General features: G+C 49.6%; 1 protein-coding gene across 1 annotated transcript in view; it reads left to right on the top strand.

Annotated features, from left to right (window-relative positions):
- The first annotated feature begins 647 nt into the window (after positions 1-647).
- SYT13 (synaptotagmin 13) overlaps positions 648-13,632 on the top strand; it is a 38,833-nt gene continuing 25,848 nt past the window's right edge. The window contains exon 1 of the mRNA XM_068989290.1: positions 648-830. Coding sequence (XP_068845391.1) covers positions 648-830 — 183 coding nt within the window. The remainder of the gene's footprint in view (positions 831-13,632) is intronic.

Raw genomic sequence — 13,632 nt, 5'->3', positions numbered from 1 at the left:
ACAAAGCTTTTTGGTTCAGCCCTTAAGTCATCAGACTCTGCAAACCCATGGACTGCAGCATACCAGGCTTCCCTGTCCTTCCCCATCTCCCAGACTTTGCTCAAATTCATGTCCATTGAGTTGATGATGCTATCTAACCGTGTCATCCTTTGCTGCCCCCTTCTCCTTTCGCCTTCAATCTTTCCCAGCAGCATCAGAGTCTTTCCCAAGGAGAGGGCTCTTTGCATCAGTTAGTAGTCTGGTAAAACGACCCCCTATCCAGACAGAGCCGCAGGCCAGGGTTTGAGTCCTAGTTTGCCGACTAACCTAACGCGCAGTGTGACCTTGGCGAGCTCCTGTTCTTCTTGAACCCAAGTGTCCTGCGTAAAGCGTTCGAGACGAGAGGACGATGCGCTCAGGTTCCTTCCACCTGAGCGGATCCGCCTTGGGCCGGGGTGGGGGGTCGGGTCACGTGCTGGGCTGACGCGGTGCCGCGCCAGCCAGCTCCGGGTCCAGCCTCCCGCTCTGACGTCCTCGGGCCGCCCTCCCTACCCGCCCCTCCGCCCCTCCGCCGGCGGCGGCGGCGGGAGAGCGGCTGGCGCGCCTGGACCCCAGGCCCGGGAGGCGCGCGGCGGCGGGACCCAGCCGGGTGCGGGAAGCGGGGCACCATGGTGCTGTCGGTGCCGGTGATCGCGCTGGGCGCCACGCTGGGCACGGCCACCAGCATCCTCGCGCTGTGCGGGGTCACCTGCCTGTGCCGGCACATGCACCCCAAGAAGGGAGTGTTGCAGCGAGACCTGGAGCCCGACCCGGAGAAGGCGAAGCCCAGCGTGCTGCGGTCCGCCCAACAGGTGAGCGGCCGCGGGCCTCGGCCTCCCCCGGGCTCGGGTGGGGGTCTCCCTGGCGGCTGCGCGGGGGGAGTGGATGGGAAGGAATGGTTGGCGTTCTTCTTTGCGCGACAGAGCCCGGCTGGGAGTGGGGACAGCGGACGTATTTGGACAGCGGGTGTGTTCAGAGGCCCTGGGGCGGGGGCAGGGGGTCCCAAAGGCCTGGGGGTGGGGGGGTGGCTAGGGTACAGGAGGAAAGGGGCCAGCAAGCCTAAGGCACGGGCATGGGAGTGAGTGGGAAAGGGGGCTTGGATAGAAATCGGAGCTGGGAGGCGAGTTGGGGGCCGGGGGGAGTAATAAGACAGGGAGGCTGTGAGGGTTTGGGGCAGGGGGCTGCGAGGCTTAGGGGAGAGAAAGAGGGGAATGACCGAGAAGGAGAAGCTCCAGGAACTGGGGAGAAGAGAAAGGGTGACAGAGAGCAGAGTGGGGCCGTTGTGCCGCTGGCGCAGGGGAACTCACTGACCGAGCTAAGAAGGGAGAGAGAGGGTGGCAGCCGGGGGCTGCAGTGGGAGCGGGGGAGGGGGCTGTTGGGTGGGGGGTGCTGGGGTCTGGAGAGGCAGGTGAGTATGGAGGGCCTGGGGGACGCTCACCCCCTCCCAGCGGCCCTCAGCTCCAGCCAGCCTGAGGGAGTAGCTCTGAGCCCCCCTCCCACCCCCCATTCCCCAACGATGTGGCTGCAGATGTCTCTGAAGACCGGAGGACTTTTATCTCCACATGAGCTCGTCCCCCAGGGCCTCTCTGGGCAGAAAATGGGTGGGGTCCCCATTGTACAGTGCAGCCGAAGGGGGTCTGAGAAAGGTTTGGGAGGACTGCCCTATGTGGGCTGTGAAGTCCAGGACACATCCCCAAAGTGGCAGAGGTGAAATGTCCTCTGCAGACCCAGGGGAAAGGGAGAGACTGGAGGAAGGCAAGCCCCGCCTGGGGAAGAGAGAGGTGACTTCACGACTTCCCTGGGCCCCCTCGATTCCTTCCAGGGCTCAGAGCTCCAGGAGCGGCACTACAGAGCCCTGCCTCCGCCTTCCTTTTGCCAATCAATTATTCAAAAGCTCAGGCCCAGCTGCAGGGGCCCTGTCAGTCACTGTGAGAGGGAAGGAAATGGCTGCTGTCCTTGAGGCACTTAGGATCCCAGCAAAGTGACATTCATGCTGGCAGGATCCGGGGTCAGCTGGGCAGGGCGATGTGGGGTCCAGAGCCGTCTGAAATGGGAGCAGCGGGCTCCCCACGGGGCCTGGGAGGGGGTCCAGGGTGGGGGGCTGCTGGACAAGCTCTTCTCCAAACATGGAGGCCCCAACCTTCTCTCCCACTCGGCACACTTGAGGGACAGCCATTCATTCTTCTGCCTTTCACCGTGGCAGCTCTTCAGGCATTGTCCGGCCCTCTCCCCCGACTTCCCGGAAAGAATCACTAGGGCCCTGTTGGTGCAAATGACCTCCAGCTCTTTGTCTTCCTGAGGACCAGTAGCCCAAGCAGCGGCCAATGACCTGTTAAAGACAGACCAGAGCCTGCGTCTCCCAGGCTTAAAATCCTCCCCAGCTTCTCACTGAGCTTTTGAACAGGCCACAGCCACTGTAGCCTGGCACTTGCCCGGGGCTGGGCTCTCTTCTAAGTGCTTCACACCTAATGCATTTAGCCACTCAGTGACAGACGTAGATGGTGATCCCAGCTTAAAGATGAAGGTTCAGAGAGGTGAGTGATTTTGCCCAGGGCCACACAGGGCCACACAGCCCGAGAAGTTTCAGAGCCTGATTCTAAGCTGGTCTGGTTCTGGAGTCCGTGCTGTGAGCCACTCCACCCCACGGCCCTGCCTGTCTGATGTGGCCCGTGTTTACCTCTCCAGCCAAGCTCATGTGAGCGCCCCACCTCCCAGCCGGTCTCAGCTCCCCTGGGTTTTTATCCTTCTTGAAGACGCCAACCCCTCCCATTTTCCTCTGACTTTTCACAGAGATGGCTCCTCCGCATCGTGTGGGCCTCCTTCTGTTTGCATTTCACCTCTTCGGGGCGAGGATTCTGTCCGTGGCCACGTGTGACAAAGCCCCCCTCCCCCATTACACCCTCCATACTATTCCTTCTTATTTCTGTTTGTAGCGTTTGTGACAGTTGAACGTGATTTTTCGTATCTGCTTGCTTACAATATTCATTCCCAGCACCTACTCAGTGTCCGAAACCTAGTAGGTGCCCAGTGAGAAATTATTGACTGATAGTAAGGCATCCCCATGCCCAGCCATTGGGGATTATTGTCTGAGTTCTTCAAATGTAGATGTATTTTGCAACCCAGAGCCGGCTCACAGGGTCACAATAAATCCTTGTTGATATGTGCGTGCTCACTCAGTCATGTCCGATTCTTTGTGACCCCATGGACTGTAGCCTGCCAGGCTAATTCTGTTCATGGGATGGTTTAGGGAAGAATCCTAGAGCGGGTTGCCATTTCTTTCTTCAGGGCATCTTCCCGACCCAGGGATCGAAACAGCATCTCCTGCCTTGCAGGCAGATTCTTTGATGCTGAGCCACCTGGGAAGCCCCTGCTGACACGTGAGACCCATCCATTCACATCCCTCCCTTGGTTCCCTCAGGGACAAGGATTTGGGCACTTGGATGTGAATCTGTAGGTGTGAACGTGATGAAGTTGAGATCTCACAATGTTGGTTTGGCTGCCATTGTGCTCAGACTGATCCAGCCGCTGACCCAGATAAAGTACACAGAGAAAAAAGACAGTGTGTTGACATTTCAAAAAGAGTGAAGGGAGGTGGAGGTAGGGCAGATGGCAGCAGGGCGATGGGCTTGGCACATGCTGGCCAAGAGAAGAGTCTGGTAAGGAAGGTTCTCGGAAGATGCTTCTTAAACAGAGAGGGTGTTGGGGCTGGGGAAGAGGGCTCTAGGTTCCTGTAACCAGGAGGGCTGGGGAAAAAATTCCTTGGATTTGTTACCTATGCCTGGGGAATCTAATTTCTGGCCATGAGTGGTCAGCTGAAGTTAAAGTTTATAGTGCTTTTGAAAAGAACTTGAACTTTTCCTTGCGGGTTCTTCACCTGAGATCCACAGATCCCAACAAGGAGTCTGTAGCTAAAATGGAAGGGGTTCATGGTCTTGGAGAGGAAAAAACTCTCTCTTCCTTTTCATGAGCCTCTACCTGAAACTTAGCATTTTCTGTAAATAGGAGTATAAACACCACGTCACAGGAATATGAACAATGTCTGCGACTTGGTCCTCAAGGGAAATCACGGGTAGTTTCAGAGTACCTCACGGCTGTGGCAGATGCTTTACGACAGGGTTTATGCTCATCCCTAATTCTAAATTATGTACTTATTAAATCTCCCGCGAGATCCTTTCATTTAATGAAAGAATAAAGAGGCACATGTGTAGCTGTTTCCCTGACTGATTTTATTAGGTAGACTGTTGTAGTCCTGTGTCTTTTATTTGCTGCTTTTTCAGGCACTCGGAGGAGGTATCATAGGCTTCTCTAAACAACCGTAGAAATTCATCCAATGTCTCTGTCGAGTGGGAGGCGGCCGAGGTGCAAACTCTCACTGCTGTTCATGCCTCCAGCTGGCTCCAATTCATTCTTTTTCTTGGTTTTTCCAAAATGTACATCGTGGACCCTTTATCCTGCCTTCTTACACAATCCCTCACCCCCTCCGCCCCCTTGTGTGCAGTCCTTTATGGAGGGGGAGAGGGATTCAGTCTCACTACGCCGTCCTTGTCACCTGGTAGCATCACCTGGGACCCCGTTCTCTGTTATCAGCCCAGCTTTCAAAGCTTGGTTATTATGCAGTGATGGCCGAATGCTTGAGCCATGAGACAGTGGAGGGTCAGATGTGGGATGTGTGTGTGTGATCATTTTTAATTCACTGCTGCTGCTGAACCTATTAGTGACAGGCAGCAAGACCCACTGGTTCCATCCCCCAGAATTTCCTTTTCATGCTTGTCTGCCCAGGCTGCCACTCACTGCATTTCTGGGTCCTTGCAGACGAAGCCCTCCTTTTGGTGAACCTACATGACTACTGAGCAAGCGGGGGAGCTGTCCTTCCCCACGGCTCGGTGCCCCTGACGCCTCAGCGTGACTTGGGTTCTGTTCTCAGAAAGCTTTTTTCTTCCCATCTGGCGCTTATCTTGTTGCCCCCTTATGTGAATCTTCTCAGATGCATCTCAGAGGTTCCCAGAGTAACCCTGCTGCTGTCCCCTTAAAGCTAACATGCGGTCAAAGGCTTCCTCCGAGGGCCCCCCGGCGGTGGTCCCCAGGTCTCTTCTATCCACATCGCCCAGCTCCCACTGCTACTTACTACCAAACTCTAAAATCCTACCTTCTTTCCAACAGAGTTGTGAAGCAAAGTGACTTTTGATGGAACACTGTGTTAGTTCATTCAGGCTATTATAACAAAATACCGCAGAGTGGGTAGCTTATAAACAAAAATTTATTTCTCATGGAGCTAGAAGCTGGGAAGTCCAAGATCAAAGCTCTGGCCAACCCAGTGTCTGGTGAAGACCTGCTTCCTAGACTTTTGGCTGTAACCTCACCTGGTTCCCCAGTAGCTCAGCTGGTAAAGAATCCACCTGCAATGCAAGAGACCCCAGTTGGTTTGATTCCTGGGTCGGGAGGATCTGCTGGAGAAGGGGTAGTCTACCCATTCCAGTATTCTTGCACTTGCTTCCCTGATGGCTCAGCTGGTAAAGAATCCACCTGCAATGCCTAAGACCTGGGTTCGATCCTTGGGTTGGGAAGATCCCCTGGAGAAGAAAACTGCTACCCACTCCAGAATTCTGGCCTGGAGAACTCCATCGACCGTACAGTCCGTGGGGTCGCAATGAGTCGGACACGACTGAGCGACTTTCACTTTCACTTTTCACGGGGTAGAAGGGGCAGAAAGCTCTCTTCTGTCACTTTTATGAGGGCGCTAATCCCTCTTATGAAGGTTTCACACTCACAGCTGCTCACCCCAATGCCCCACCTCTTAATAGCATCACCTTTCAGGTTAGGTTTTAACATATGAATTGTTCGGGCGGCATAAGCATTTTGACCAGAGCAAACACCTAATAGATTTGATGTTTTTAAGAAATAATTTAAACGTGCTATATTTTTATCAAGCAACATATGTATAGTAGAGTCTTTCCCCTCTCTGAGATTCAGAAGTGTGTTTCATTTGCCTTGTACCTCTGACGATATCCGGTAGATCCTGGGCACATGATATCAATGTATATTTTGAGTTAAATCATATCGGAATATAGCACTGAAGAAGAGAGTAAGGGAACAAAGGAATGCACGTGGTTAAGATTCCATTTCCACGAGATTTGAAATCAAGCCCATTTATGTCTGGGGTTTCCGCTGGGGACAGGTCATGCCTGGGGCACAGTGGGGAAGCTTCTCTTTCTAGAGCTTTTGTTTATAAGCTCTGCCTCTTGACATGGTACTGATTACACAGCTGTGTCCACTTTAGGAAAGAAAGCATATACAAACTCTACATTTATGATTTGTGCACTTTTCTGAACGTAGTTATAATTCAGTAAAGTTCTTATCTGTCAAGTTGTGATGTAATGTTTATGAATATTGTTTTAGTATCAAGCCAGTGGTTTTTAGTAGGAGGCTTTGGGGGCTGTCGTCAAGACACGGCCCTCCTTTCTGTGGTCTGCTGTTCACACCCCCCGGCCCCGTCTGCTTTCTGCTGCTGCTCTGCAGCTGCCTTCTCCCTCAGACCGGGGCCTGGGGAACATCAGCGCGGCCTGATTAACGCTCCCGCCTGTTTCCTCTTCCTTAGACCACTGGAGCAACATCTTCTCAGAGTGCTTGTCTGAACGTAGACTTGGCAGAGAGGATGGATCAGAGCCCCAGTGCTACAGTTCAGCAGCTAATAAATTCACTCATTAAAGGTTAATGAACATATTCTAGGCACTGGGACATAGCAGTAAAAAGACAGGTGTATGCTCTTCCTTGTAAGGGGGGAAGGAGACAATGAAGCCAGCAGTTGTCATTAAGCATATTACAGACGAGGTATAGGGGGGCTTAGGATAGGCACCTCCAACTTGGCCCCAAAGTAGGGCTTGTCTCCAGTTCTCGTTGGCTGCCCTGACAAGGCCTCCCGGGACTTCAGTGATCACAGGAGGCCAACATGAATTGCTAACCCCACTCCTGGAACTGATTTGACCCTGGACTGCCGGAAGGCCTGACCTCCTTGGATTCTCAGTCCTTTTAAAGAATTGATTTCTCAGCTGATCTCCCAGCTGATAAACTCTCCTATTGATATAAACAAACAAAAAGTATATCCGTTTCCATAGTGTAATAAAGAATAGTGATAGTATAGGTAACATTTATTGAGTTCTTCTTGTGTGCCAGGCACTGTTCTAAGCTCTTTAATCATATTACTTTTAGCCCCACAATAGCCCTATGAAATATGCATACTTATTGCATCCATTTTACACATGGAACTTACTCTGTAGCAACTTATTCCATAGCAGAACTGGGAATCACATTTAGGAAGTCGGGCCCCAGAGTCCACATCTTTGACCACTAGGCTGGAGAGTAGCAGGAAAAAAATAGTCAAAATTTTACTTGAGCCACTGCATTTCCCCAGGTATGGCCTAAAAGTGTCTACAATATACGGATCTTTGCAGGTCAGCTTCAGAAACCTTCCCCAAAGCTTTGGCTGGCTTCTGTGCCTCTTGCATCCTTCATGCTTTGAGCACTGGGTGCAGCCCCAGGCCCTCCAGAGAAATTTACACAGTAAACATGTTTGGGCTGGTTGCTTAGTAACAGGGAAGACAGTATGAATTTTTCATCAAGAAATCAGCATGGATTATTTCAGGGAGATGAGCATATGCCCACTGGAAGCACTAGGCTCTTTGAAACGTACTGCGGACCTTTGGTCTGTGTCCATTAGTCCTTCTCAGTGACAGGTCCCAGACCTGCCCCGTCTTATTCCCTCTCTAGTCTCTCCTCTGGTTCAGCATGTAGATAAGTCGGGTTCATGGCTCCTCTCTTGATGTGATTGACGGCTCACTAGCACCCTTTGTTCACTCCAGCAGAAAATGCCGCTCCATCTTTCGACATTTTTAGATTTTCAGATACTGGCCCAGATTCCTCTCATGTGCCTGGAGTACAGGAAGAGAGACAGCGAGACCATCAGAGCACAATGGGAGAAACACCCGAACTAGAAATCAGAGGGGCTTAAGGGGAAGGCAGAAGGAAGGGAGGAGACTGGTAGGATGGGGAAGCCGCAGACCCAGAAGACAAAGAAAGGAGACAAGCTGAAAAGTGACCGACCTTCCACAGTCAGAGGGAGAAAGCAGACTCTGTGTGGATGACCCCCGTGCGTGTTATCATCGTCAGCTTCCTTACCCTTTCCCCCCAGGCTTTAGTCCCTCAAGGGTCCCAATCTGCTTTACCTAGGTTCCTGGGGGCTCTAGAAACTCAGGTCCAGTGGAGGTGGTATTTACTACTTCTCAGTGACGTTTCTTCACCTTGGGATCACTGGGCCAATGTGATGCCAGGAGGAGGAGCCTTGATCACTTACCAGGTCTGTTCACTGCACAAAAATAGACCTTCCCATCGAGGCGTTCCCTAAGTGCTAATTAAGAAAAGGGTGTTTTAATTGATTCATATTATAGAACATTCCTAGGAGAGTTTTACATGGTGTTTAAGGGCGTTGCAGTTATTTACAGTGATATTTTGGGAACCTGACCGATGTTTGGGGTGGACTCGGAATGCATTTTAATTTTTCCCATTTAAAACAGTGAAATACAAGTGACTGCTCTCTGAAATTCACTGGCCTGGCAGGCTTGTTTCCATGAACAGATTAGAGTCAAAGGATGAGGGGTGGTTGCATATATGAATATGTGCACACGTGGATGTGAATATGTATACATGTATATCCAAGAGAGAGAAAAGGCGAAGAGCATCCCATGGAAAATCTGTGAAACTGAGTCTTAATGCATCTGCCGGAGACCCTGGGGTACTTTGATGTATTTCATTGATTCTGCCCACCCTCTTCTCATTAATCCAAGACGTACTTTTCCTTCATAGAAAAACTGAGCAGGATGGCAGAGAGCAAGAGCAGTGAGGAGAAACACTGAATGACTGCATGAGTCATTGGATGGATGGATAGATGAATGGGGAGGAGACTCATGGGGCCACCGCCTCTGCTTGCAGCCAACATAGAAATCACAAGCACAGAAATGCAGGAGAAGGAGCTGAGCTTGTGGAAGAATCTCTGGTCACCGCCAGTGACAAGGCAGGGAATCAAGACAAGCCAGGAGGGTGTGGAGTCCTCACTTTCTATTGGTTTCTTGCCCTTCAAGCATCCGATCACACGGCTGACATTGGAAACAGTTTTAAAAATCTCCAGTTGCAAAGACCAATGAGATAATACCCTGGGGGAGCACATTTTACTTGGAAAATCATTATAAACCACACAGGTTTGAACTTGCTGCTAAAAGTAGCCTGATGAAAGGGATGTGAGTTACGGAGGCAGGATAGTGAAGACTGCTTTTCAAACAGAATTAAGATTGATGCTTTCATGAGTTCCCTGGTGGTCTAGTGGATAGGATTAGACGATGTTACTGCTATGCCTGAGTTCAGTCCCTGGTAGGGGAACTGAGATCCTTCCCATGAGGGGTGGCCAAAAAAAAGAAGGAAAGAAAGAAAGAAGGATGTTTTCAAGAGAACTGCATTTGAAGAAGAGAAGGTTGGGGAAGAGTGGTTTGGTTGGCAACTAGATGATTTATTAGGAAACAGTTGCAGAATGAAGCTGAGAATAACTTCGGTGAGCTCTCAACTCCTGTGTTTCATATCCGAAAACCCCATCCTTTCTCACAGTGCACCCCCCAAGCACCTTAGATTGTATTTTTGTTTCCAGCACAGTCAATTCACAAAGAAAGGGCGAGGCTCCCAGAGAGACATATAGTGAAGGCAGCAAGGGCACGAGAAGAGACGAAACTGCCTGGGAAAACATCAACGTGGTCTCAGGGCTTTGAGGCATACTCCCTGCAGATGCGTCATCTGATGAGTTGCTTACCTCGCGAGTAGGCTGAAGCTGTTAAGTAGCAACATGACTCTTGTTCTTCATGTAACAGCCTCATTACCAAACTCAGAGAGACAAAGGATCAGAGGATGGAAAGGAGTGAACAAGAGCTTAGGTATCTCGTTGGTAACCACTACTCGGTAGACTTGTGTGTATTTGGATATTCACCAGAATGAGTTTAAGAACAATCTAGTCTTTGAGACCACATAAAAGAGGAAGTTACCTCCTAGAACGAAAATGTTCACTTCATGATCAAATTGCTGAGATGTAATAGGAAGCAAATTAGACTTCAACTCTAAACCTGAATTTATTTTCTTTTTACGACTTTATTTATCTTACGGCTGCACTGAGTCTTCATTGCTGCACTTGGGCTTTCTCTAGTTGCGGCGAGCAGGGGAGTTGTACACGGGCTTCTCCTTGTGACGGCTTCTCCTATTGCAAGGCACACTGCCTGGGCTCTGGGCACACAGGCTCAGCAGCTGTGGCGCACAGGCTTTGCTGCTTTGTGGCATATGGGATCTTCCCAGATCAAACCAGTGTCCCTGCACTGCAAGATAGATTCTTAAACACTAGACCATCAGGAAAGCCCCCAGACCTCACTCTTCAGTGTTTTCCAGCTAAATGAACTTGGCCATTCTGAATCCTGCTTTCACCAACAAAACAGAGGTGATAGCAATAAGGTTCTCCACAGTAATATTAAAGACTAAATGAGACAATATTTTTGAACACACCCAACACATTCAGTGCCTGGCCTCTCTATTCAGTATATTTTAGGTATCTCTGAATCCTTTAGGATATTTGTTTAGGTATATCTGAATCCTTTAGATATAACTGAATGCTAGGATATTCTTTCATTCAAAAAATTGTTCCTTACTCTGTAATAATATAAATGGGAGAAGAATTTGAAAAAGAATAGATACACAAATATGCATAACTGAATTGCTTTGCTGTATACCTGAAACTAACACAGCATTGTTAGTCAATGTTGTTGTTTAGTCGCTAAGTCATGTCTGACTCTTTTGTGACCCCATGGACTATAGGCCGCCAGGTTCCGCTGTCGATCGGAATTCTCAGGCAAGAATACTGAACTGGGTTGCCATTTCTTTCTCCAAGGAATCTTCACAACCCAGATATCAAACGTGTGTCTCCTGGATTGGCAGGTGGCTTCTTTACCACAGAGCCAGCAGGGAGGCCTTAATCAACTGCACTCCAATAGAGCAGTAAAAATCAAGCACAGCAATTCAAAACAAAACAAAAGATTTCTTGATCACCTATTACATGCAAGACACTGAATTAACACTAGGGACACCAAAGTGACCAGGCAGACAACACCCTTGACTTCCTGAAGCTCATGTCCTCGGGGGTAGAGAGCTTCATTACACAGTCATACAAGTGGATATAAATCTAATGGTATTAGGTGTGGTAAGGTAGGTAAGAGTTCTCTCAAGAAGTGATAACTCATCAGTGCTCTGATCTTAACATATTTGGAGACTTAGTAAAGAATTTTGAGCATATACCCTTTATACTGCTGCTGCTGCGTCGCTTTAGTCATGTCTGACTCTCTGCAACCCCATAGACGGCAGCCCACCAGGCTCCCCTGTCCCTGGGATTCTCCAGGCAAGAACACTGGAGTGGGTTGCCATTTCCTTCTCCAATGCATGAAGGTGAAAAGTGAAAGTGAGGTCTCTCAGTCGTGTCTGACTCTTAGCAATCCCATGGACTGTAGCCTACCAGGCCTCCGTCCATGGGATTTTCCAGGCAAGAGTACTGGAGTGGGGTGCCATTGCCTTCTCTGACCCTTTATACATATAGACTCAATTCTTTGCAAAGCATATGTATGTTTTATATGTATGTACTGTGATATCATGTACATAATAAAACATGCACAAAATGGACCTTTTAAAACAGTAATGTAAAAATAAATTATAAAATGAAATTCTGTTATATTCTTCCCATACCCCAAATGAACTATCTTGCACACCCCTGTGGCATAAAGTTAGTGTCATTTACTAAGTAAAGGTACTGGAGTTGAGGACTTGAAGTATTCTCGGCATAGGGTATGTGCAAAGGCCCTGTGGCAAGAAGAAATATCATGAAGGAGGCCCTGAAAGAAGGCTAAAGTGGGTAGAGCTCCAAGGGTACAGGAGAGAATGATTGCAAGTGACCAAGGCAAGTCCGGCCAGAGAGCACCACACAGGACCTCTGGGCCAACAGGAGTGTTGGGATATTTTCCCAAGAGCAATGGAAGCTACTGAAAGGTCTTTTTTTTTTTTTTTTTTTTTCTTCCTGAAAGGTCTTAAGTGAGATGTGACATAGTTGGATTTAAGGTGCAGCATCATCTTGGATGAGAGAGGACTAGAAGTGAGGAGACCAGGGAAACTCTGGAGAGAGACCATGATGGCGTGGACCGCTGTCTTTGTGGCAATAGTCTGGAGAGGTGTTTAGGAGATAAATTGGCTGGCTTTGCCTCTGCGTTGGCTGTAGGCTTCAGGAAGAGGGAGGAGTTGGGGATGAGAGCTAAGGGCTTCACTTAGGGTGGTGGTACCACCTGGTGAAACAAGGATGAGGCCGTGGATTTAAGTCATGAGTTGACTTTTGTGCAGGGGGAGTGTGAGGAACCTTTGCGTTATCTCCATGAAGTGGTTCTGCAGGTCCGGAGCTCACCTTCTGGTAGGGATGTATATTCGGGAGTAGAAAGCCCAGCCATGAGCATGGCTGAGACCACCTGGTTAGAAAGCAGAATGAGAGGGAAAAAGGCCCTGGGAACAAGTCCTGGGGGACACCAGTGTTTCATGAAACAAGGAGGGTGGCCAGAGAGGAAGGAGAAAACCTGGAGAATGTGATGTCAAAATACTAATAATGACAAGAGAAAAACTTTTGATGAAGAAGGGAGTCACTGAAAAGTCAAGTAAGATAAGGCTGAAAAATCCCATAGAATGAAACAGGGAAGATTCTCAGTGACCTTGGAGATCAACAGGGACCTTCAGTGGGCTGATGGGGCCTCTGGGAAAGAAGTGTCGGGGGGCATAGGGGTGTAGGTATGTACAGGCAGTTCTTCTGGGTTGCGTAGCTGCCAAGGGGTGGAGAGGGCTAGGGCCTGGCTGAGCAGAAGACAGAGGTCAAAAAAATATTGAGCACCGTTGAAAGCTGATGGGAAGGAGCCAGTTGAAAGAGAAGATGAATGTTCAAGAGAGAGGGAGAGAAACAGACTGAAAATAGCTAGGGTAAGGCTCTCATGCGTGGAGAAGGGGGCGCAAGGCTGGGATGGAAGGACTGATCCCGGAGGGAGGGAGAGAGGGGAACACCTCCTGCAGTGTCCCAAGACACTGGACGGGCCACAACATCAGTCCAGAGAAGAAGGGCATTTCCACGTGTCTGTTAACAGGACACTGAGGGTCCAACCAGTCCACCCTAAAGGAAATCAATCCTGAATATTCATTGGAAGGATTGATGCTGAAGCTGAAACTCCAATAGTTTGGCCACCTGATGAGAAGGACTGACTCACTGGAAAAGACCCTGATGCTGGGAAAGATTGAAGGCAGGAGGAGAAGGGGATGACAGAGGATGAGATGGTTGGATGGCATCGCCGACTCAATGGACGTGAGTTTGAGTAAGCTGCAAGGGTTGGTGATGGACAGGGAAGCCTGGTGTGTTGCAGTCCATGGGGTCACAAAGAGGTGGACATGACTGAGCGACTGAACTGAACTGAAGGGTCTTTCGTTCTCTTGGTTTCCTTTTTGCTCTATGAAGGCAGTCAGAGG

Source organism: Capricornis sumatraensis, chromosome 16 (genome assembly GCF_032405125.1).
Source record: "Capricornis sumatraensis isolate serow.1 chromosome 16, serow.2, whole genome shotgun sequence".
NCBI classification, from domain to species: Eukaryota; Metazoa; Chordata; class Mammalia; order Artiodactyla; family Bovidae; genus Capricornis; species Capricornis sumatraensis.
This window is presented reverse-complemented; position numbering and strand designations above follow the sequence as displayed.